This window comes from Aphelocoma coerulescens, chromosome 2 (assembly GCF_041296385.1).
Source record: "Aphelocoma coerulescens isolate FSJ_1873_10779 chromosome 2, UR_Acoe_1.0, whole genome shotgun sequence".
Taxonomy (NCBI): Eukaryota; Metazoa; Chordata; class Aves; order Passeriformes; family Corvidae; genus Aphelocoma; species Aphelocoma coerulescens.
The window spans coordinates 66013622-66035925 of record NC_091015.1 but is presented as its reverse complement, the minus strand read 5'-3'; the positions used below and the strand labels follow the sequence as shown (position 1 = coordinate 66035925).

At 37.9% G+C, this 22304-nt stretch overlaps 1 protein-coding gene across 1 annotated transcript in view; it reads right to left on the bottom strand.

Moving 5' to 3' along the window:
• Window positions 1-6748: 6748 nt before the first annotated feature.
• Window positions 6749-22304, bottom strand: part of LOC138105157 (solute carrier family 12 member 7-like) — a 64894-nt gene continuing 49338 nt past the window's right edge. Inside the window, exons 8-14 of the mRNA XM_069004837.1 lie at window positions 20719-20837; window positions 19954-20052; window positions 17965-18084; window positions 16198-16302; window positions 13911-14079; window positions 11225-11420; window positions 6749-6989 (exon numbers count right to left, since the gene is read on the bottom strand). Coding sequence (XP_068860938.1) covers window positions 6781-6989; window positions 11225-11420; window positions 13911-14079; window positions 16198-16302; window positions 17965-18084; window positions 19954-20052; window positions 20719-20837 — 1017 coding nt within the window. The 3' untranslated portion in view covers window positions 6749-6780. The remainder of the gene's footprint in view (window positions 6990-11224; window positions 11421-13910; window positions 14080-16197; window positions 16303-17964; window positions 18085-19953; window positions 20053-20718; window positions 20838-22304) is intronic.

Sequence of the window (22304 nt, the reverse complement as noted above, 5' to 3'; positions counted from 1 at the left end):
GTTAAAGTACTAATCTTTGTGGTAACAGGAAACCAAATTACACTCACCATTCAAAGCTGGAATACCAGGTTATATTTGAATGCCTGGAGACAGACAATAAAAAGAAAAGCAATGCTAATTTGAACTAGAGATACTAATAAATGAAATGTTTTGGAGGTCAGCAAAAACATGAAAAGAATGGCTCAGCTCATTTAAGGAAAGATGATCAGAGTAAGAATGGGCCTGAGTACATCTGATGTACACTGAGTACATCTACTCATCTTGTAGCTCCAGAGGACAAAAATTATCCACATTTTCTTATGAAAATACAAAAGAACAAGGTAGATTTAGATATCCTGATCAGAAACAATACATAGGTATGACTTTTAATCTTGGACAAGTCAGTAAATACTAGGGGTTCTTGGAATTATCAAGGGTTTTACTTCAGACCCTGAAATAAATTCAGTGATATTTTGAATGTCTCCACCAAAATTGTTGGGGTTTTGACACTGACTAGAAGCCAGGCACTCACAAAAAACTATCCACTTATTTTCCTCTGCTATAGCTGAGCAGAGGAGGGGAAATTAAAACAAAAACTTCATGAGTGAGATAAGGATTAGGGGAAAAACTAAGGCAAAACAGGTTCAAAACTCAAACAGTATAAAGAAGACTTATTGTTAACAGAATTAAAAGTAAAAAGTAATGAGAACTAAAATAAACCTTTAAAACACCTTTCCTTCCCAATCCCTCCCTCTTTCACACTGACTGTGCAAGGAGACAAAAACATGGGGTTTTGGTCAGTCTTTGTCACTTCCTAAAAATCTTCCTTCAGTACGCTTAAGGAAAGGAGTTTCCTTCTTCTGCTGTGCCGTGGGATCCTTCCCATGGGGATAGTTCTCTGTGAACTTCTCCAGCATGGTTTTAACATTCACGAATAGCAGCCCATCCGACCTGTTGTAACATGGCTCCCTCCCACGAACGGTGCAGTCTTCCCAATGCTGCACATCGTGGGTCATTTTAGTTCATGGGGTTTAGTCTTTTAAGGATAAGCTGTTCTAGTTTGGAAGCAAGGGCTCTCTATCTCTGGAAGAAAGGGTCTTCTCTCTCTCTTCGAGTTCCTCACTAGATTACAGCTTTTCAGCATCCACGTGCTCCAGCATGAGCACTTTTCCTCATGGGCTGAGCGTGGATCTCTGCATCCCCCCCCATGCACTTCATGAATTACAGGGAAATAATTTGTTGTATCATAGTCCTCACCACAGCTTGCAGAAGAATCTCAGCTCCTATGCCCGAAGCACTTCCTTCTCCTCCCTCCTTTCACTGACCTCGGTGCTGCCATGTTGGTTCTCCTCACATGTCCTCACTTTTCCTCTTCTCTGACTCAGAAGAAAATTTTTGTCCATAGGTAGTATTGTTCTCAAGTTTTATCAATTGAAAAGTTCTTATTGAGCTTCGCTATGCCAAAAAGGTTGATCTCGACTGTGTTCCATGTCGGGGAATTGTTTGCCATGTTTTTGTCGTTGGCCACGTGGTCCCTGCCGGCACCACATGGGTGGCCCTGGGCACGTTGCTCCTGCCCTCAGGAGGGCTTCGGCCTTGGGAGGGCCCCAGCCGTGCAGCCTCCCCTGGCCCCAGGAGGGCTCTGGCTGCACATTTTTGGCCATGCCACCCCAGCTGCACGGGCATTCCCAGTGCTGGTCACAGCACCTGCCCATTGTCAGAGCCTTCAGCGCTTGGCTCTGTGCCAGACATAGTAGAAGCTTTGAGCAGCTTTCTCCTGCCCACAAAAAACTAGACTGTTTTTTTAAACTAATACACTCAGGTTTTACCCTGCTTGATAAGAAGGAAGAAACTGAAGCTATAACGGTGATGGTAAAGTTCAGATAAAAGTGAGTAATAAAGAAAATTATATGGAGGGAATAGAAAGAAATAAAAACTTCCAAGCAAACAACTCTGAAGTATAGTCCAGATTCCAACCAGCTCAGAGCTGAGGAGAAATTCTTTCATCTCCTCCGCAGTTGATGTGCCATAGACTACAGAGCATTATTCATGTGGAAGTTAAATCCTTCAGAATCTCCAATAGATAAATCACTCAAACTCCACTTGAAAGATACTACTGTTCAATAAAGAAACAGTAAGACTGAATAGGATGTACAGAAAAGTTTGGTTTGTTACTGAAAATATGTTAGGCAGGCTCAAATTGAAAGAAAACTACCATGACATGGATAAGAAAGAGGATTTACAGTATCACATCATTGTAATAATAGCAGGCATCTTTAGGAATCTTTAAAAAATCCTGTGAGGTGGAAAAATGAATAGAGAGAAGAGGAGAAATAAAAGGAAAAAAACCATTAAAACCCCAAACTGCTTGGACTTGTACGATTAACATCAAAAAAGAAAAGCCACAAGAAAAACAATCTAGCTGTTTTACAAATGAGCAATTAAACACAGTAGAGTTCTCTTATTTGCCGTGGGATGGAAATAATTTTTGTGATGGCAAAGCCAGAGAATTCACTACCTTCTACATCACTAAAAAATCTTGATAATACTGAAAGAGTTAGCAGAATATATGAGGGGGTAGAAGCACAAGCCAAAAGGAAAGGACTTATAAGTTACAAATATTCATAAAATTACAGCTGAACGAAGCTTGTTACTAAATATGCAAAATAGTAAGGATAGGGGAGCAGCAAAAACAGCATTTCCATATTGATACTACAGGATTATAGTTTGTTGGCCTAAGTTTCCTTCCAGAAAGAAATCAGTTGATTCATAAAACATTCAAAATAATGCAGAAACTAAAAAAAATATTCAGTGCGATTTGAACAGATTTGTATTATATTGTGTAATATGGTGTATTTGTAAGTTATATGAGGAGTGGCTGAGGGAGGTAGGCTTCTCTAACATGGAGAAAAGGAGGCTCAGGAAGGTCTTTCTCATTCTATTCAACTACCTGGAAGACAGTTGTAGTGAGGTGGGGATTGGTCTCTTTTCCCCAGTAATAAGTAACAGGACAAGAGGAAATGGCCTTAAGTAGTACCAGAGGAAGTTTAGATAGAACATTAGGAAAAATTTCTTCACGGATAGGGTTATCAAGCATTTGAATGGGCTGTCCTGGGAGGTGGCTGAAGTTGAGGTACTGGAGGTATTTAAACAACATGTAGATATGGCACTTAGGGACATGGTTTAGTGGTGGATGTGGCAGTGTTAGGTTAAAGGTCTTTTTCAATCTAAATTATTCTATAATCCTAAAACCAAATCACAATCAAAGCTAATCAGTCCAGTTGTATAATCATGAATCTTATCTACTGATGCCAAGTTTGGAAAGGCTGTGAATATATTCCACACTGATGCTCAAATGTTTTGCTAATTAACACTTGCACTCAACAAGAACCGGAAAACTCTTCAAATCTGTTTAAATAAAAAATTATTTCTTTTCCCACGTAACTTTAACCTTGAAAGTTGTCTTGGGGTGACTTTATGATGTTGTATCCCATATCTCTGCCCTATGCCCAGAAAATAATTTCGTGCCTTTCTATGCCTTTAAACTGAGCCTGAGAGGGGGAAGAGAAAAAAAAAATGAGCAAACTCTTCAAAGCAGTTTACAGTTTGTTTCAAGGACGCAGAGATAGAGACAGTTCTCTGTGTTCAGCTGCGGCAGCAGAGGGAGAGTGGAGGGAAGCACTCTGCTTGCTTTCAGAGCCAGTTTTCAGCCAGTTTTCAGCTACTTTTTCTCCAGAAAGAGAGACAGAGAGTTGAACTTTGCTTTCCTGGGACTTTGGTTTTTTTTCCCCTTCTTTTTTGGACTGTTTCAACATCAGAACACATCGGGACCTTTTCCACAGAAGTGGAGGCCCTAGAGGAGGGGGCCCCACCCTGTCCCAGCTTTGAGGAGGAAGAGAGAGTCTACCTATGGAAGGACTCTGAAATTTTCCCAGGTTTTTTTCTCCACAGTAAGAGGTTTTACTATTTAGCATTATTATCCTCTCTGGTGTGTTTGTTAAATAAATAGTTTTTATCTCTTTCACTTTCTTCGAGGAAAATTAGTTTTTTCCTGAGCCTGGTGGGGGGAGGGGTGGTTGTAACCTGCCTTCTCTCAGAGGATATATTTCCAAATTTGTCCAAACTGGCACACAAGTAAAACTGGTTGTAGAGAAACACAGAATGCAGTTACGAAAGTTCTTAACTAGTTAGAAACTGATAAGAAGCCACAGCCCAAAGATAGTACTTTCAGATTTTTCACAGAACATCTTGTCAAGTCAAAGTTCCTACCTCCCTTTCCCTCTCATTCTTTGATAGCTGCATCTGTTTTAGCATCTGAGATCGCTGTTCCATCATAAGTGTCTTCTCATACGTGAACGCAGAAATATCATTTTCAAACTGCAAAATAAATTGGCATTAGAAACACCAGAAGAAAAGTACTACTTGGAAGAACAACATTTAGACAGTGTATCTCATACCTGTATTCATTCAGTGGTCCTGGATGTTTTCATGGCAATAGAGTAATCCTAAGCATATAATTTATCAATCACTTCTGTCCTCATTCTTAAAACTTAATCTTCGAACAGCAATTTCATACAGTGACCTATCCTACTGTAACAATACTATTGTTGTTTTATCTAAATTTTAGGTACTTGGAACAGACTTTCCACTATTCTGTTCCAACTAGGCTGCCGAAGTGAGAGTTGAAAGCAGTTATTTAAACTGGGCCTGCATTGCCTCCACCTAAGCATGTGTGTACACTTGTTTGCTTAAAAACTGTCCAGAGGCACAAATAACACATTATCCTTGCATCAGTGAGAAATGTCCATAAACAGAAGCCATTAGGAAAAAATTCTGAAATATATTCTCACATTGGCTCAAAACTAAAATGCAACACAAAAATCTACAGCAGTCACCTGTGTTGTCACTGACTTGTAAGGTATCTCTTATCCTCTGGAAGATTCCCAGAATTAAATATTACCCACAGCAGAAAAGAATAAATTGTATTTCTGTAGTGGTTTAACACTAGCCAGCAACCAAGGCTCATGCAGACTCTCACTCACTCCCTCACAAGTGGATTTGGGAGAGAATCAGAGGGATAAAAGCTAGAGAACTCATTAGTTGAGATAAAGACAGTTTAATAGGAAAAGCAAAAACTGTGCACACAAGCAAAGCAAAACAAGGAATTAATTCAATGCTTCCCATGGGCAGGTCCCCATCATGCATAATGGTTACTTGGGAAGACAAACTGCATCACTGCAAACATTCCCCCCTTCCTTCCTCTTCTCCCCACCTTATATATTGAGCATGATGTCATATGGTCTGGAATATCCCTTTAGTCAGTTTGGATCATCTGTCCCAACAGTGTCTCCTCCCAACCTCCCCTAACTTCCTTGTCAGTGTGGCAGTACAAAAAGAAGAAAAGATCTTGGCTCTGTGTAATCCCTGCTCAACAATAACAAAAACATCTCTATATTACCAACCCTGACATTTAATCAAGAACAAATCCAAAACACAGCCCCATACCAGCCACCATGAAAAAAATTAACTCTACCCCAGCTGAAACCAGCACAACTTTCTATACTGTCTTCTGCTCAAAATCCAACCAAGGCTGAGCCTTTTTATGGCACTCTGTGTTCATTCAACTGTACATGCCACAGCTTTTTAGACTTTCATATTTAGTAGTCTAAGCAAAGAATAGTAAATCTTTCACATGTAAATTTTTCCTAAGTAATTAAAACAATTCCTAAAATTGTTTTATGATTGATTAGCATGATAAATCTTTTTAATAAGTTCTGGTGATTCTAGAAACTAGTGGTGGTAGAAGTTTTGAACCAGTTTACTCATCTTCATCCCACTTCAGAATGAGCAGAAGTTTTGGTTGGTTTTTTTTTTCCATGCGCCTTACTTTGGGCATTATGCTAGTCACCTTTTAGTGCTGGAAATTACATCCTTAGTTTCCAAAAAAAGTGGACCTAGACAGAGTATAGCTTTAGTCCTTTCCTCTTAAACAGTTTATGACCCATATTTAGAAAAGGAAAAAAGTTACAAAATTCATTTTGTCACTACCTTGACTTGTGAAACTGTAGCTATACTGTCTTGCTGTTCAGTGCTGGCTGAGGCTGGTGATGCCAAAAACAACTCTCATTTGAGACTAGGAATTCCTTATTCCAGAGAGGTATTCTTCCAGCAGTTAGAGACATGGACAAGTTCATCCTGTCCCATACCATCTGTCATAGCTTATTAGATTAAGCACATTCAGCCTTCCATTTCACTGCTTGCTAAAAAGTCAAGCTTTTTCCTTCCTGAATGAACCAGCTCTATGGACTAGTCCTCATAAATAAAGTAAGAATTAACACATCAAACATCTCAAACTCTGCTTGACAAACCCATTAAACTCACCACCATGTACACTAGCATTGTAACACGGTAAGACAACGATGCTTATCTTCTTGTTCTCTGTGGGTCTGGAATCTTTCAATTTCTGTATTTGGGCTAATGTCTCTTTATTTGAAAAAAGCTAAATCTGTTTTCCCAAGTTTAGTCCCAGTATCACCTTAAAAATATTTAGTAACAAACCATTTCAACAACTTCCACTTGAGCATTCAGTCTAAGATGGTATAAGAACATCTGAAGATCCTTCTTCATTTGAATACTATTATCATCCATTTGAGCGACGGTGAAGATACGCATTTTACATTTTCTCCGAACCTACCAAAAAGATACATTATAACAGTTTGTAACACGGTGATTGCTACTACCATGCATAATTTGAACAACGTGAAGGAGTATTGAATTAGATATGCTTAGAACCATTCAGTGCTAGAAAACTAAATCCCAGCCATTTTCTGTTGTCCTTGCCTTGTGCTGTCGAAGGAGAAAAGGCAGCAACATCAGCATACCACCATCATGAACAATCCACCACACATCTGTATTTCCTTCAGTAAAACGTTCTTGATTTGTTGGAAATAAGTCAATGTTTTTAGCCACCAAAAGTGCTTGTTGAGCTGCAGTTGTTTCTCGTACAGTATCTGTAAGGGAAAACAAGACATTTAATCAAGAACTCCTAGTTTTCATTTACAGATTTTGCTTTTGTTTATAATTCAAAAGTTTCAACCCTCCCAGATTTTGCTGAGGCAAAAGAGGAATATCCTAGGTGTCTTGGCAAAAGACCTGGGTGTCTTGGTTCCAGCGGTTATTCTACACCACTTCATGCCATTGCTGGAAGCAAGGGGGAGTATTTTCCCAAGAGAAGGGGTTCCTTCTGGTCAAATAAACATGGTGCTGATTCCAAGGTGGAGGGAGTGGTTGGGTGGCACCAGTTCCAAGGCAAAGGGAGTGGTTGTGTGTCGGGGTCTCCTCCCCCCGCCATGTAGCCCTAAGGGGAGACACGGGGGTTCCCTGCCCCTGGTCAGCCTCGTTCCCCATTGGTTGGTTTGTGTTTCCTGCGCGGGCAAGGACCCTTGGTCCCGTGACTGTAACAGTTCCTCGGCAGAGCCCGGCCATGCGGCTGGGGAAATAAACATCTCTCTGAAACATCTATCAAGAATCCGTCTATATATATTTCTTTTCCACAGGACTCCTGGTTTGATATAGGCGTGTTACAGTATCCCCACTGTAACAGTTGTGGTGGCATGGCTGCAATCAGGTGGAGCTCCATGGTGAGCATTTTTGCATGTGCATCATTCTCTCTTTCGTATGCTTTTTGTTATTAACATTGTTGCTGTATCCAGTATCTTGTTCTTAACCTCTTATCTTTACCTTTTGTGCCTCCAATTCTCCTCTCCAACCAGCCACAGGGGAAGAGGAAAAGTGAGCGAGTGGCAGCATGGTTTGGAGTGTGTTAGTGGGAACACTTAACTGGGGAGTACTATTCCTAAACCACAGAAGTCTTTATTTGGTATCTGAGGTAAGGCACAATGGGTTGAGATAACAACAGACTGCCCAGAGCGGGTTGGAAACAAATTTGATCCAGGCATTTTTTATTTTAGGTATAGAGCCACTGGTCACAGTGTTGCATGGTCAGTTTATGTGGGAGTCTTACCTAAGCCTGTATATATTCCTGTGTGCACTCCTCATGATATTTTTCAGAGTAGCAAGAGGGATCAGGATTTCTTTGCTGATGTACCCTGGGATGTCAATTTATGACATGATAACGTCAAGGGTCATTTGGGATGTATCTTGAATGTTGCTCTCCGACTCTTAACCTTGAGCACTACCTTTGCATGTTTATTAATCATACACACTCTGTGGGGAGATCAGGGGAGGATGATTTTCCCCAGCTTTTCACCCCCTTTTCCTGGCCTTTTCCACGCCCTTCAGCCTGTTACATTTTGAGAATCTGAATTCTGTTTAGATGTTAAGGAAATAATATTTTTGGTGGTAAGCCTGCCATGTGTCCTCAGTCTACACCATGTTTAGAGTGAAGGAGTTTTCTAGGGACGTTATTCAGAGATCTGCCCCAAGGGTCATGAGTGACATGGAAGGTGGGAGAAAATGGGCCAGCTTTTGAAGGATTATTGTGCTCCAATGGTTTGGAACGTCACTCCTGAACAACTACAGGACCCTGGTAAAGTGACAGAATACTTGAAGGAAAAATGCTGCAGCAATTCCAGGGAGGTGTGAAGTTTTGCAGCGTGCTGGGCCCTGGCTACTATTTACTGTGCATTCCTTGATACTAGAAAGCAGTCTCAGGGGGAAGAGGAGGAAAGCAGACTGACAGGCACTGTAGCCACTCAAACTGCAGCTGAACCAGAGGAACAACCTGTGCCAGTAGCAGTTGCCCCTATATAGAAAAAGAAATCCAAGACAAAATCAGTTCACTTAGTGAGGTATGAAGAGGAAGGCAGGCCCTCACAAGAGGAGGAACAGGCAGGACCAGAGATAATCACCCAATCCCTATCTCCAGGTGAGCTGTGAGATCTGCAAAAAAAATTTCAGCCACCAGTTGGGTGAGCCCCTAGTGACTTAGCTGCTCTGATGCTGGGATATTGCTGCTGATGTGCAACTACATGGTAGTGAAGCCAAGCAACTGGGATCCCAGACTTGGGATGCCAGCACTGGCAAGGGGATTGGGAAGAAGACAGAAACGCAGCCTCTGGAGGCAACTGCTGTCAAGCATGAAGGAAAGGTATTTTCACAAGGATGACCTAGCACTGCGCCCAAGCAGGTGGACCACCATGGAGAAAGGTATCCAGTACCTGAGAGAATTAGCTGTGCTGAAGGTAATCCATAGGGATTCAAATAACAAACAGTCCCCTGTAGATCCAGATGAGGCTCATTGTACACAATCCACATGGCAGAAATTTGTACAGTGTATGCCATCATTGTATGCCAACTCATTGGCACTGATGTCAATGAAAGGAGAACAAACAGTGCTTCAGGCAGATATCTGACTCCAACAACATGAAGATCATCTGAAAAAGGGCTACTGGCATTATAACTGGATATTATAAAGGGATTCAAGCTTCTTCAGAAGTGATTGGCACTAAAGTACAGCTCCTCCTGGCATCCTGAATGCCAGTGCTGGACTAGATATTCAAAGGGAGAATCCTTTCCATACATCATGCCACTGACGTTACATGGAGTAAGTGGGTCACGCTGATCACACAGCAAGCTTGAAGAGGAAACCCCAATTACACAGGGATCTTGGAAGTCATCACAAACTAGTCCAAAGTTGAAAATTTCATACTAACATCAGAGGAGGAAAAGATGACACATGCTGAGGAGGCCCCACCATATAATCAGCTACTGGAAAATGAAAGGTGTTATGTTCTCTTTACTGATAGTCCCTGTCATATTGTAGGAATACATGGAAAATGGAAAGCTGCTCCATGGAGTCCTATGTGCTGAGTCACAGAAGCTATTGAGGGACAAGGTGGATCAAATCAGGTTGTGGAGCTGAATGCCATCCAGCTGGCTTTAAGTAAATGCTCTGTAGCAGTGGCTAGAACTATAGAAAATGACCTACTGGCAGCACAGAGGCAAAGCCACCGGGTCTGCTGAATTGTGCTAAGACATCGCTGCCTGGGTAGAGAAGGTGGCTGTAAAAGCATGCTGTGTAGATGCATACACACCCCAAAGTCATGCTATCAAACAACATCGCAACAACAGACAAGTGCATTGGGCAGCCAAGAATGAAGTCTCTCAGGTGGATGTGGACTGGCAACATAGGCTGAATTATTTCTGGCTCAGTGGGCCCATGGTATCTTAGGTCATCAGGAAAGAGATGCAAGATACTGATGGGCCTGTGATTGAGAAGTGGACTTAACCACGGACAATAAGTATGGACTACTATAGATACACCAGTCGTGAGCTCCTGATGCAGCTTGCAACCAGCCCTCCTGCCCTGGAAGACACCTAGGACAGATAGAACCCACAGTCATGGACTAAATGAACTCAAGAGACATCTTGGAGGAATGGATATTGACTGTGGAAATGATACTTGTTCATGTGTATGTATACATATATATATTAGTTGGAAGGTGTAGGATCTGGGCATGACATAAATGGTATAGAATAAGGAGTGGATAATGTTTTGATTCTGGCCAGGACAGGGTTAATTTTTGCAACAGCCAGGAGGGGGCATCAGGTAATTACCCAGAGGTAATTCTATACCACCTCAGGTCATTGCCAGGGTAAGGGAGTCTCTTCCAAGGAGAAGGGGCTTCTTCTGGTTGAATAAGCATGGCACTGGTTCAAAGCCAGAAGGAATGGCTGGCTGGCATGGTTCTGAGCCAGAGGGAGTGGTTGGGGTGGCATGGCTGTGGTTGAGGCAAGCTCCACGGTGGACGTTTTTGCATGTGAATCACTCTCTCTTTTGTATACTTTTTGTTATTAGCACTGTTGCTCTTACTGTTCATTTTCTTATATCATTGCTTTTTCCAGTAAATTGTTCTTATCTCAACCTGTGATCATTACCTTCTGTGCCTCCAATTTTTCTCTCCAACCCAGCACAAGGGGGGTGGGAAAGAGGAAGAGGGGCAAGCAAGCAGCAGTGTGATTTGGAAAGTCTCAGTGGGAGCACTGAATTGCTGAGTAGCATTCCTAAACCATGACACTGATTATAGTGACCAACCTGGTTAGAAGATGAAAAAGCAATGCCATGGTTGAAGAGGGCTGAGAAAACCCACTCCAGATGAAATCAGATATGGAGAAGTATTCAATTGTCCACCACATGTTCAGTAGCACATTTCCTCCACACAGCAACTACATTAGTTACACAGCTGAATTACAAATGCAAATGAGAAGGTCAATAAACACATACCAACAAAATGTTTCCACGAGAAACGATTTTCTGTCTGCTTCCACGACTGTGGCCATGCCATCAGGACCGTGTTGTGCTTCATCCCTCCTAGACCAGCTGACTGAATCAAATAGGATATTCCATCTCTAAAGTTAGGAGACACCACAATCTGGCAAAATCCTTTAGTCTTTTCTACTCCCATTAAGGCCTTAACATTCTGCAATAGGAAAATTACACACAGGGAAATACAAATCATCAACACTGATAATTAACACCAGACGGAATAACAGCATTAAATAATAGAAAAACTTTATCAACAATGTATAACCAACATGAAGAAATCACTAATTCCAAAAGAGTAAACATGATTCTATGAGAACTAGAGTCCAAATTGCTACCTCCCCAGAAGACACCACACAGTTTTTTCATTATTTTAATTATTCAGCCTTTTATTTCCAAAGAAGAATGAACAAGACATGAGTAAAAACACATAGATAAATAAAGCAACACTGCTTCAGGTAAAGTCAAAACCACTGTCTGACAAAACAACATATGGTTGGAATGATCAGTCCTTTCTTTTGGAATTGGAAGGGTTTGGAAGTGTGATGCCAAGTACTTAAGAAGAAGAGGCTGCCAAAGTTCCTTAAAAACCTTTGACATTAAGAGGCTGATTATTTATCAGCTCCCAAAATGGAAAAACAGATGTGCAGGAGACACTTGGAGGCACTGTCCAATAATGACAAGATAAACAGACCAGATTAAATACACCACACCCCTTTAATTTCAACATGGCTCTCCTCCATTTAAACACTGACAAACATGAAGACACATAACCAGGTAATTTAAAAGAAGCATTCAAACCAATATCAAGCTTGACTAGGGAACATGAGCTTTGGCATTTATTATTTTCTGATTAAATAACTTTGAACTCCTCCATCATTATCAGTGACTCGTGTGGAGATCAACATGTTTCAGAAGGAAGAACTAATATATCAATATTTTGAATTTTACAAAAACCAAAATCTGTCAAAAATCATCAGGAACAGATTGGATCACTGCCTCAGTGTGGCTTCACATCAGAAACTCCATTTAATAGAGAAAAAAGAGTCTTCAGAGAATTTGCTAGCAAAGCTAACCAGTATGTCTGTGCAAATATCTGTGAGGGTTTATCAGTGTAAATAGATGCTTTTTTTTTAAAGACAGACAGAAGAATCCCTTATTTCCTACAGGTCTCCTAGAAACACTTTCCAGTTTAAATTTTCCAGAATCAATGAGGCCTCCAGATGCTAGAACTTTTACAATTCATCTTCATTTCCATTTTAAAAGCAGTAGTTTCCTGAATCTTAACACCAGGTCTGACTTGCTAGAGAACTCATGGATTAGGCCTTCCTTAAACTCATTAATTTTCCACCTCTCAGAAAAATAGCTAAGTTAGGCCATCTACAGATAACATTTCAAATTCTTGTGGGTAAACAATTTCTGTTTAAAGGGTTTTTTCTGTTTTACTTCATAGGCCTGATTTTGTATTCTTCATCTTGTTTTCTACTCACACCTGATGATAGCAACAGCTTAGTAACAACTACTTTTACAATATAGCATTGCTAGACTTTTCAACTTGTTTTCAAGTTAAATGGTCTCTTAGAACTTTTTCATGTGATGTCAAATAGGTCATCTGTCTTTTTACTTTGTTATTTTAAAACCCACTATGGATAAACCTGAATACCAAGAGAAAAAAAAAGAAAACTGGGAGGAAATGGGCAGTTGGCTATGTTAGCTAGTCCATTTCAAGATTTTAAATGCCCATCTATTTAAGAGATACCATGTCTGAAAAAATCACAGGTGTTTTTACACAGCTTTGAAGACTATTTGGATCAAAATGGTAGACATATCAACTGGTACTCTTTCGAACCACACTGCAGAAATTAACCAATTTGGAAGATACAATGGCAATCAAAACCTACTTTTGGACATTTCAATACAATACAGGAAACATGGTACTTTCTCCAAATGTTTCCCCACTCTAAAAAGATAGGAGTAGGCGAGTTTGCATAGGCCAGTAAATAAAATTATTATTACTAAAGAAACATTGAAATTCAATTCAATTGTGTTTGTAAGCACAGTTGGATATAATTTTAAATTCTATGACAACTTACTATTTTTTCCTACCCATCCTACTTCTTCTGGAGATATGGGATAGATAGAAAGATAAAACAAAGGATCTCAAGAAGGATCTTGTTCACAGTATTCTGGCAAAGTCTGTGCCTAATCCTAATTCTCTTATGTATTGCTAGAAGACTGTAGAAAATCACATCATGAGGATGATATTATGCCAAGCATTTGCATTTATTAGTTAAACATTAATTTTTTTGTTAAATATATTCTGTTTTCTTTATAAGGTAATTTGTTAAAACTTGAGTAGTTTGTTTTTTATTTAATGTAATTTGATTGTAGGCTCTCAATATTAAAGAAAAAGCTAGGAAGTATCAGTATTGCCTCATCCTACTGGAAAATTTTATAAAACATTTTGCTACATACACCAATCCATTCTTTTTTTACAATCATTGATTGCGCTGATAGCAAAAATAGATGTTTTATTCAATATTTTACAACAGTCTGTTCTAATTCAATGTGTGAGTTACCCAGATCCAGATTCAACATTTAAATACTAAGGTAAATTACAAGTATTTGCAAGCTCTCTTTTACATACCTCTTCAGCTTTCTGAGTTTCTGTACATTTATCTAAGTAGATTCCCTGAAGCACAGAACCCACAATAGTCAGTCCTTTACCAGCCTTCAACTGAGAAGTAAAAGAAAGCAATCTTGGGTGTTTCACTAACTGCTCATTATCCAAGTTTAACAAGACCAAAAGTTGAGGTCTGCCAAACAAAGGAAAAAAAAAAGTTAAGTGCACACACACACATTCATCAGGAAGAACTGGAAAATTAAAATTAACAATTAATAAAATGCAGATTAATTGCTTAATTCAATGGAAAACAGTCAACTACTAAGTAGGTAAGCCATAATTTGCAATAGCAACAACAGTTCAGGTACAGAATAACTACATAAGCCACCATAACGTCATTTTGAAAAGCTCTCTTAAAGACCAGCTTTACATAGAAAATTATAAAATCACAGTTATTTTACCCTTCCAATGTCATCTGGTGCAACCTGCTGCTTGAAATGACTAAACACTGAATGCACACCACATTGTTTACTGCTCCAATCAGTTGGATTTGGAAAACCTCTAGAAACAGACATATCTCCTCCGGATCACCTATTCAATGCTTAATTATTTTATCATGTTCTCTCACTCTTCTACCCTAATCTGTTGTAGGGAATCTGACTCCATCTTCTTAGTAACCTTCTTTTAGGTTTTAAATATTTATAAGTCAGTTATAACATCTTTTACGCTCCTCTTCAGCCTCCTCCAAGCAGAATAAGCATAGCTCCCCTCAGCCTCTCCCCAGAGGAAATATGCTCTTGTGCTCCAACCATGATCTGTGGTTGTATCTACTGGAGTTTATGTCATTCCTACACCACAGCACCTAAACATGGAAGAAATATTCTAAATGTATTCTAATGAGTGCTCCCAGTATATTTACTTCTCAATGGACTATCTATCCTGCTGCCAATGCTGTCCAGCGTGTCATTGCCAAGACATGCTGCTGGATTTCTATCTACTGGGAACCACAGGTCCTTTTTACTAGAGCAGCTTCTCAGTCTTGTATCACTGCTCTGAATATGCCTGTGCCGGGTACTGAACTTGCAGTTATCCTTCTGGATTTTCATGATGTTCTTAACGACCCATTCCTCTACCTGCGTAGATCCATCCAAAAGGACAGTCAACCCCTTAATCACACCAAAAGTACTTGAAGTTCAGTTTCAACTGCATACTAGATGAGAATGCATTCTATTTCCTTTAATCAATATTCAATCTACTTATTTTTCCCAAACCAACATTTATACATTTCCAATTGCTACGAATTCAAAAGACTGATGAAGAGTTGGATCATACTTCCTACCTCAAGACTAGCACAGTTTAAGTTGTAACAAGATGGTTCGGTTCTAGCAATTACATTGACACAATAGAAAGGTAAGTCATTTGGAACTGAAGCAGTCAAATATTTAACAGGATTGTCAACACTACATTACATTGGTGTCTCTGAGATGCCAAGTTCATCAGTCACAGGACAAATGGTAAAACAATGCCACTATACTGATGGACAACAGAACATTGCATGTGCATGCACTCTGTGATACTATCACTGAGCAGTGACAAGAATTAAAGTATCACATTACATTCATCAGAAATTACAATGTGCAAATGTCTTTCGTTTTTAAATGTTAAGTAATTTTTTATGTTGGCTTTGAGGAGAATTGAGTTTAACAAGTAAAAAAAATATATTGCAAAAATAGTAGTGAACATCTAACGCCATTACAGTAAAACGTGAGATTTTATTTTAATGGTATCTAAGCAATTTAGAAAGTGCTACTATTGAATGAAGCTATATAAAAAGTATACCACAAAAATGAATTTAAACAAATAAAGGGTCCTCTGTAGATTTGTACAATGTATTTCAGAGGGAACATATACAGAAGCAAAAAAAAAAAAAATTGCACCTATGGAAGTACAGTGTTTCTTCTGTAGAGACAGTGAGATTCAAAGATAACGCTTTGTTTGAGTATGAAAAGTCCATAAATAATCAAACATTTCAAATCTTCTGCACTTTTGCAAACCATGTCAACACCATATGGATTTAAGTTCTAGTTAGTTTGCCCATACTTCTAGCAAAGTTGATTAGATGCTGACCACAAGTCACATTCCATTTCAGTAAAATAGTAGTATTGCAATGACATCATTGCCATGCCCAAGTTAAAACATTATTTTAATGGTGAATTTCACTCTGTCTTTACTTCACTGCTTTACTAGAAGTATTCCCAATATATTTACATATTTCAAGAATTATGCGATCCTGAAAAACATAGGACTCTACCTCCAGTTCTTGGTGTGAGGAGGACCGTCTTCAACACGAAGCAAAGCATAGCGAGCTGCATTCAGAGACAATCCTCGGATTCCATCACCCCATTCTTTTTCCGCTCTTCAGGATACAAAAGAGATTCAGTTAACAGGGTCCCACTTATTTATACAAATCAAATACTTTTTCTCATGTGGAGGATAATGGATGTAAAAAATGATCCTTTTTTTTTTGCATGAATGCATGAAAAAACCTTGTCTTGCAGATTTAAATCAAGACTGAAGACTAACCAAGGTGAAGCAGTTTCAGGTCCTTTCAAGGTAATTTTTTCTGTGTTTATAAATATTTACTATGGTCTAGTTTATTCATACTTCAAAAGCATTTTTGTAATGGTGAGAGCTACTTAAGTTGCCTTTTAGCACTAGAATGAATAAGTGAAGGATAGTTAAAAGGAATTATTTTAAAGCAGCAAAATTAGTAAGTGAAACTTGACTTCACATGGATTAGTAACCTATCTTGCCGTCAGCACCACCACTACAGCCTTCTCCACTTTCTTTCCTTCCCAGCTTCTCTCCCAGAAAGTCTGAAGCTCCATCTATTCTCCTGACCACTTTCAATCTCCCTACATTTTCCAGTCCTTTTAATTCCAATATTAGAATATTGGTGATTGAAAGTGGTCAGAAGAATGGATTCTACAATGGCAAGGGGTCCATCTCCCTTGCCCACCCTCCCTCCAATTTTCCCTCATGAATTCTCTCTGAACTTTGCTACCTCTAGCAAAGCATCTCCTTCAACAAGGTAGATGTCCTGGTATGTGCCAACATTTGTAGAACCTATATACGAGTTTGGAATTACACATAATTTTATGTATGCGCCTATATACATACAGGCAAGCAGAACTGCTACCATCTAATCTGACTTCCTCACTAAAATTGGGAAATCAATTTCCTTATCATTACTGCAGTAAATTGAGATGTTAAAATCCAGGAAAGCAACTAATCTGGAAATGGAGATATTAAAAGATGGAGAATCCACAGGGTGGAGCAGTTTATACCGGCTGATCCACTTAAGAGCTGTGCTTAATCACTCATCAAAACAAGTGGCCTAGCTTCAATTTCCTGCTCCAAGATCTTACTATTTTCTTTCAGCATAAGGTATCTTTCCTTAGAAAGGGATAGCATGCACATTTACTGATCATAATTTCCTGTAGTGTTTGTATATGTTGTTTAGTTGGGGAGTTTTTTTGTGTTGTTTGCTGGTTTAGTTTTTTGAAGTTTTTTTTATGAACACAGCATGCTCTTTAAGACTCATCGTTGCTCAGCATGTCCTACAGGTATCTCTTGACAAATGCATACAGTGCAAAGTATGTTGCAATTTAAAGATTAATTCTAGAAAGTAATCAAGTCCACACACCAAAAAAAAGTAGAGTTTGAGCTTCTTCACAAGGTAATAATAATTTACAGTTCTGTAATAGTTGCTGCTTGATATTGAGAGGTAATGTTCATGAAGTGCCAAAAGTTTACACCATCATCTCTGCTCCAATGAGAGTTTCCCAGACTTATTGGTTCTTATTTCTATCAGTTCTGGCCGTTGAAAAGTTTGGAACAGAGCTTCCAGAGAAATTCAAATCTGAAAACTTACAAGCCTTAACAGAGATAGGATCTTACCTTGTTTCAAAGAATATTCTGAACTTTATTACTTCAGTTGTATCTCTTTCATATAAAACAGCTTTTTGCTGAGTGGTAAAGATATTAAATATAGAATAAATAAGATATATGGTCTTACCCTCTATATTCTATGTATTTGTATATACATCCTGCGATTAGCATGGCAATCAAAGCATAGTACCAAGAGCAAATGAACATCAAGGCAAGACATAAACTCATCCCCAGGAATGAAAGAGTCCTAAAAGAAACCATTTTTTTCCATTTTTTTAAATAGGCATGCAAATGTTCTACAAAAATAATTTCTTATATAACTTCCAGAAAGGCCTTTCTTCCTTCAAAGGCTATTTTTTAGCTACTATAAAAGCAAAAATACATTGTCCCAATTTGAGCTTATAAGAAAAAACTGCATTCCGAACCTTTGTGTGACATAAATAATACATCTGAATTAGATATAATAATATATTTATTACATTTGTCAGTGTTGAAACTTTATCAATACCTCCAAGTAAGGTCTGTTTCAAAACATATTATCACTTATTACTGTTGATTTGAATTTATGCTAAAAAAATTCTAACAGTAATAAACAACTTTGTTACTTCCACCAAAATAGTTGATTAGTTTAAATTCAATTTGACTCATCAATTCTATTCCTCACTTCTGTTGTGGTCTGTCTCTCCAGCAATAACACAAGTCAGTAGAATACAGAAAACAGTCTTCTAAAAGTTATAAAGAAAGAATGACTAAGCTGAAAAAATTACAGAAGTATTGCCAGACTTAAGTCTGTATGCCTGGTTTGCCCACACTTATTATCAAGTATAGATGTAAATAATTTCAAAATGGACAGTTTTGTGTATACTTTTAGTCACATACAACCTCCCAAATTCATTTTCACCCAATTTCCAAATTAGAGTTAGCTTTGACTATATCGACAGAGTGTCAATAGACCCAAGTTTGGTTTGGTACCTTTAGTTTGCTTCTTTAGTACATTGAGTTAAATTTTAAACTAAGGGAATGCTTTCTACCAGTTCTGAGCACAGCAGTCTTGTAGTTAGTCTAAATAAATAATAGCCGCTCTTTTATGTCTGAATTAACCTAAGACTCTACTTTCGCTCAAAAAACAAAATGCCATCCCAATTGCAGCTGAACATTCCAACACCTGCTTTGGCTAGAAGTAGTCACACAGTGAATCAGCTGCCTCACGGATGTCTCTGAGAAAAATATAAAAATGAATTGTTGCCAAATGCATGTATCTGGAGGGTTAGGTGTCAAACTAGTATGTAACTACGGAGCAGATTCAACAAGTTTTTTCAAAGCTAAAACTGCAACATTCCATTTTCACTCAACTCTTTGAAAGGAAAAATCATAAGCAGCTCTTACATCCTAAAATCACAGCAGCTTATCTACTAAATGCTCTAGTATTTAAGGTTATATTAGCAGTAAAATTTCTCAATAGAATTACTTTAAATTAAATTATGTACTTTTAACATACAGTTAAAAAAAAAATAAAGCAGTTTCCCAATCTTAGTTTGAAATGTTTAAACTCTTAACATAATTAAAAAAGACTAGACAAAAACCCCACACTTTCACCTTTTGTGTTATTGATCTTTACTCACTTTTTAAAAGGTTGACTTCAGTTACCAAATGCTATGTCCAAAGCATATTTTAAAACCAGTCATCACATAATCAATGAGCCAACTGATGTATATTGAAAGAGATTTTTTTTCTGTAGAAGTTTTGGGTTTGTATATTTTTTTGCACAACCAAAATCAAAATTGTCCTAACCTTCCTGAACACTTTTACCAGTTCTCCTTAAGTATATACACAATTCAGATTTTATGGTTTTTCATCCCCATTTTCACACAGAAGATCTCTTGGCTTATAAGCAGAATAAAATGTCATCCTGTAACCCCTTTCCAAACCAGCTACACTGATCATGAAAACATGTGGCTAATGTTATTACTATGGTGCTATTCCAAACACATGAAAAAAAATTATGCTCTAACTCATTTAGGTCAGAAAGGAGATTTTGTTTTATTATTGCAATAAAATCAACAATTTAGGGTGTATAGTTAGTTTTAACCCTTTTGAATGAAGAAATATTCCCTACCAGTGGTAATACTTGAAACGAGGTCTCCAGTTGGGAGTTCGCAAAAGTGTCTGAACTGCGCAAGCCAGATTTACAAACATATAGCACATAAGGAAAAACCTGTTAAGAAAGGAAGAGCATTTTCTAATAAGAAATGTACTAGACAAATGTGCTTTAAAATGTAAACAGAATCCAAAAAAGGGAAGAAATGGATCCATTTTCCTGTGCACTGTGTTTACAGTGGCCAAGAGAACACAAGACATACATTAAGATTACTTATAGAATATTAGGCCTCAAAATATGGTATCACATGTATTTTGGAAACAAATGCAGCAAATAACTGACAATCATGGTGTATCATTTTTGGCTGGGACAGAGTTGATTTTCTCTTTCTATAGTAGCTCAGATGGTATCATGTTCTGGACAATGTCAATAAAATAAAATTCTATTCATATTCTAAAATGTTGAATTGTTTTTTCTGTCTCTGTTAGATGCACTTTACTTAAATAGCAGTAATTGTTATTTGAAAATCCAAGTTTTTTTAAAAGTGGAACATACTTTTATTAGCATTCAAGACCTCTGTCATGGAAAAAATTTTTTGGGCCTAGAAATCAGTTCAACCAAAACATTTTGTTGTTTTATATTATCTGTGGGATCAAATAGAAATACAATTTGCTAGAAAACAAAGTCTAACGTATTATTTCAAAAAGAAAAATAATTACCTACTTAATTTAAAAATAAAATACTATTTAACTTAAGAACACAAAACACCACACTCATACTTACATTGAAAGAATTGGTGCTACACTGTCCAATGAGGCTATCAAAATTCCTATTTCACAAATACCAGCAGTGAGGAGCAGAGCCCAAGTTGGTTCTCCATTTGCTTTTCCATGACCAAATATCTATTTCAATTCAAGATTAGGGAAAGCTGTTCATTATACAATTATGAGCCATGGTACAAATCATGAACTAACTTACTTAGTTCTAACTGGAACTAAAAGTAGACATTGGTTACAAAGGAAAATGATGCAATCTATACTGTGAAAAATCAAAACTAAAATTGCAGAACACATATTTCCAATATTAAATATGCTTACTAATGTAAGCAATGACTACATAACATTAAAGTACAATTGCAGCTGTTGTTGAAATATTCTTAAATAAATTAAAAACCATATGGATAAGAAATTTATGCCCAGTAAAAAGTTAATACAGTATTTTTTGTAACACAGAAATGAGGTGTCAATTCAGTCCTTATCAACATAATAACATAAGGAGGACTTGGATAAGACTATGATCCTGCACAGAGCCCTACCCAAAACCATTTTGCATGTGGCAATTTCCTTTGTGGAGAATTCTATCCAGCTATACTGGTGACAGATAGCAAAATGCTTTGCCTGAAGTTCCAGTGGTATTTATTCTCTTCTGTATTTCTCCATTCAATTACAGAAATTAAGTCCTTATTCATTCTCCATACTGTCTTCTGTAGCTTCCTGTCCTCCATCAATTTTCCTACCATTATATTAAAATCCCCCTTTTTTCTACTCATGTTTCAAGTATTTTGGTTTTTTTTCCTTAAATATGTCATACTCTTGCTTCTATAATAATCTCCTTTCATTTCCTTGATTGTCCATGCAGTAGCCATATCACTCCAAAACTGCAAGTGCATCCTCAAGTGTCAAATCCCTCTTTAAATATACTGCTTCTCTTCAATTCCCTTTCTCTCACTTCCCAAACCACAAATCTTTTCCTTTTGATTCTTCACTCCTTTCAAGTCTAACTCTGAAGACATGTAATTATAATGTCACCCTCTCTGTACCAAATTTTTTCTTCAGGCAAAAGTAAATTTTTCTTGTTTCTCTTTCTCTATACTACCCAGCACTTACAACTTATTGCATTATAACCCCTTTGTGTTGACAAATCGAACTCCACCACTACTCAGTCCCTCCACCCTAGCATACTTAGTGTATTTACTTCCCATTACAGATACTGATACTCTTGCAAGTCTTGAGGTAAGCTTTCAAACTCCAAACTTCACCATAGAGATCACAGCTTTACTCTCCAGACACTATTATCTTTCCGAGCCTTATTTACTAATTTTTAATTCAAGTGTTGTTGTTTAGGTTTTGCAGAAGCAGCCAGCAAGAATTCTCTCATCATCTTCTGTTTGCCAGCTCCCTTACTTTGAGAAAAATCTGATTTATTTCTTCTTAAAACATGCACAGAGGTGTTGGAACAAATCTTCATGTTTGGAGTAGTGGGATAGAATTCTACTGTTATATCTTTGCTGACTTCGTTTACCTTACAAAAATGAATAAAAAGTAGGTTTATATCTCCATAATATGAGAAGTATTATGCATTTCCATAGT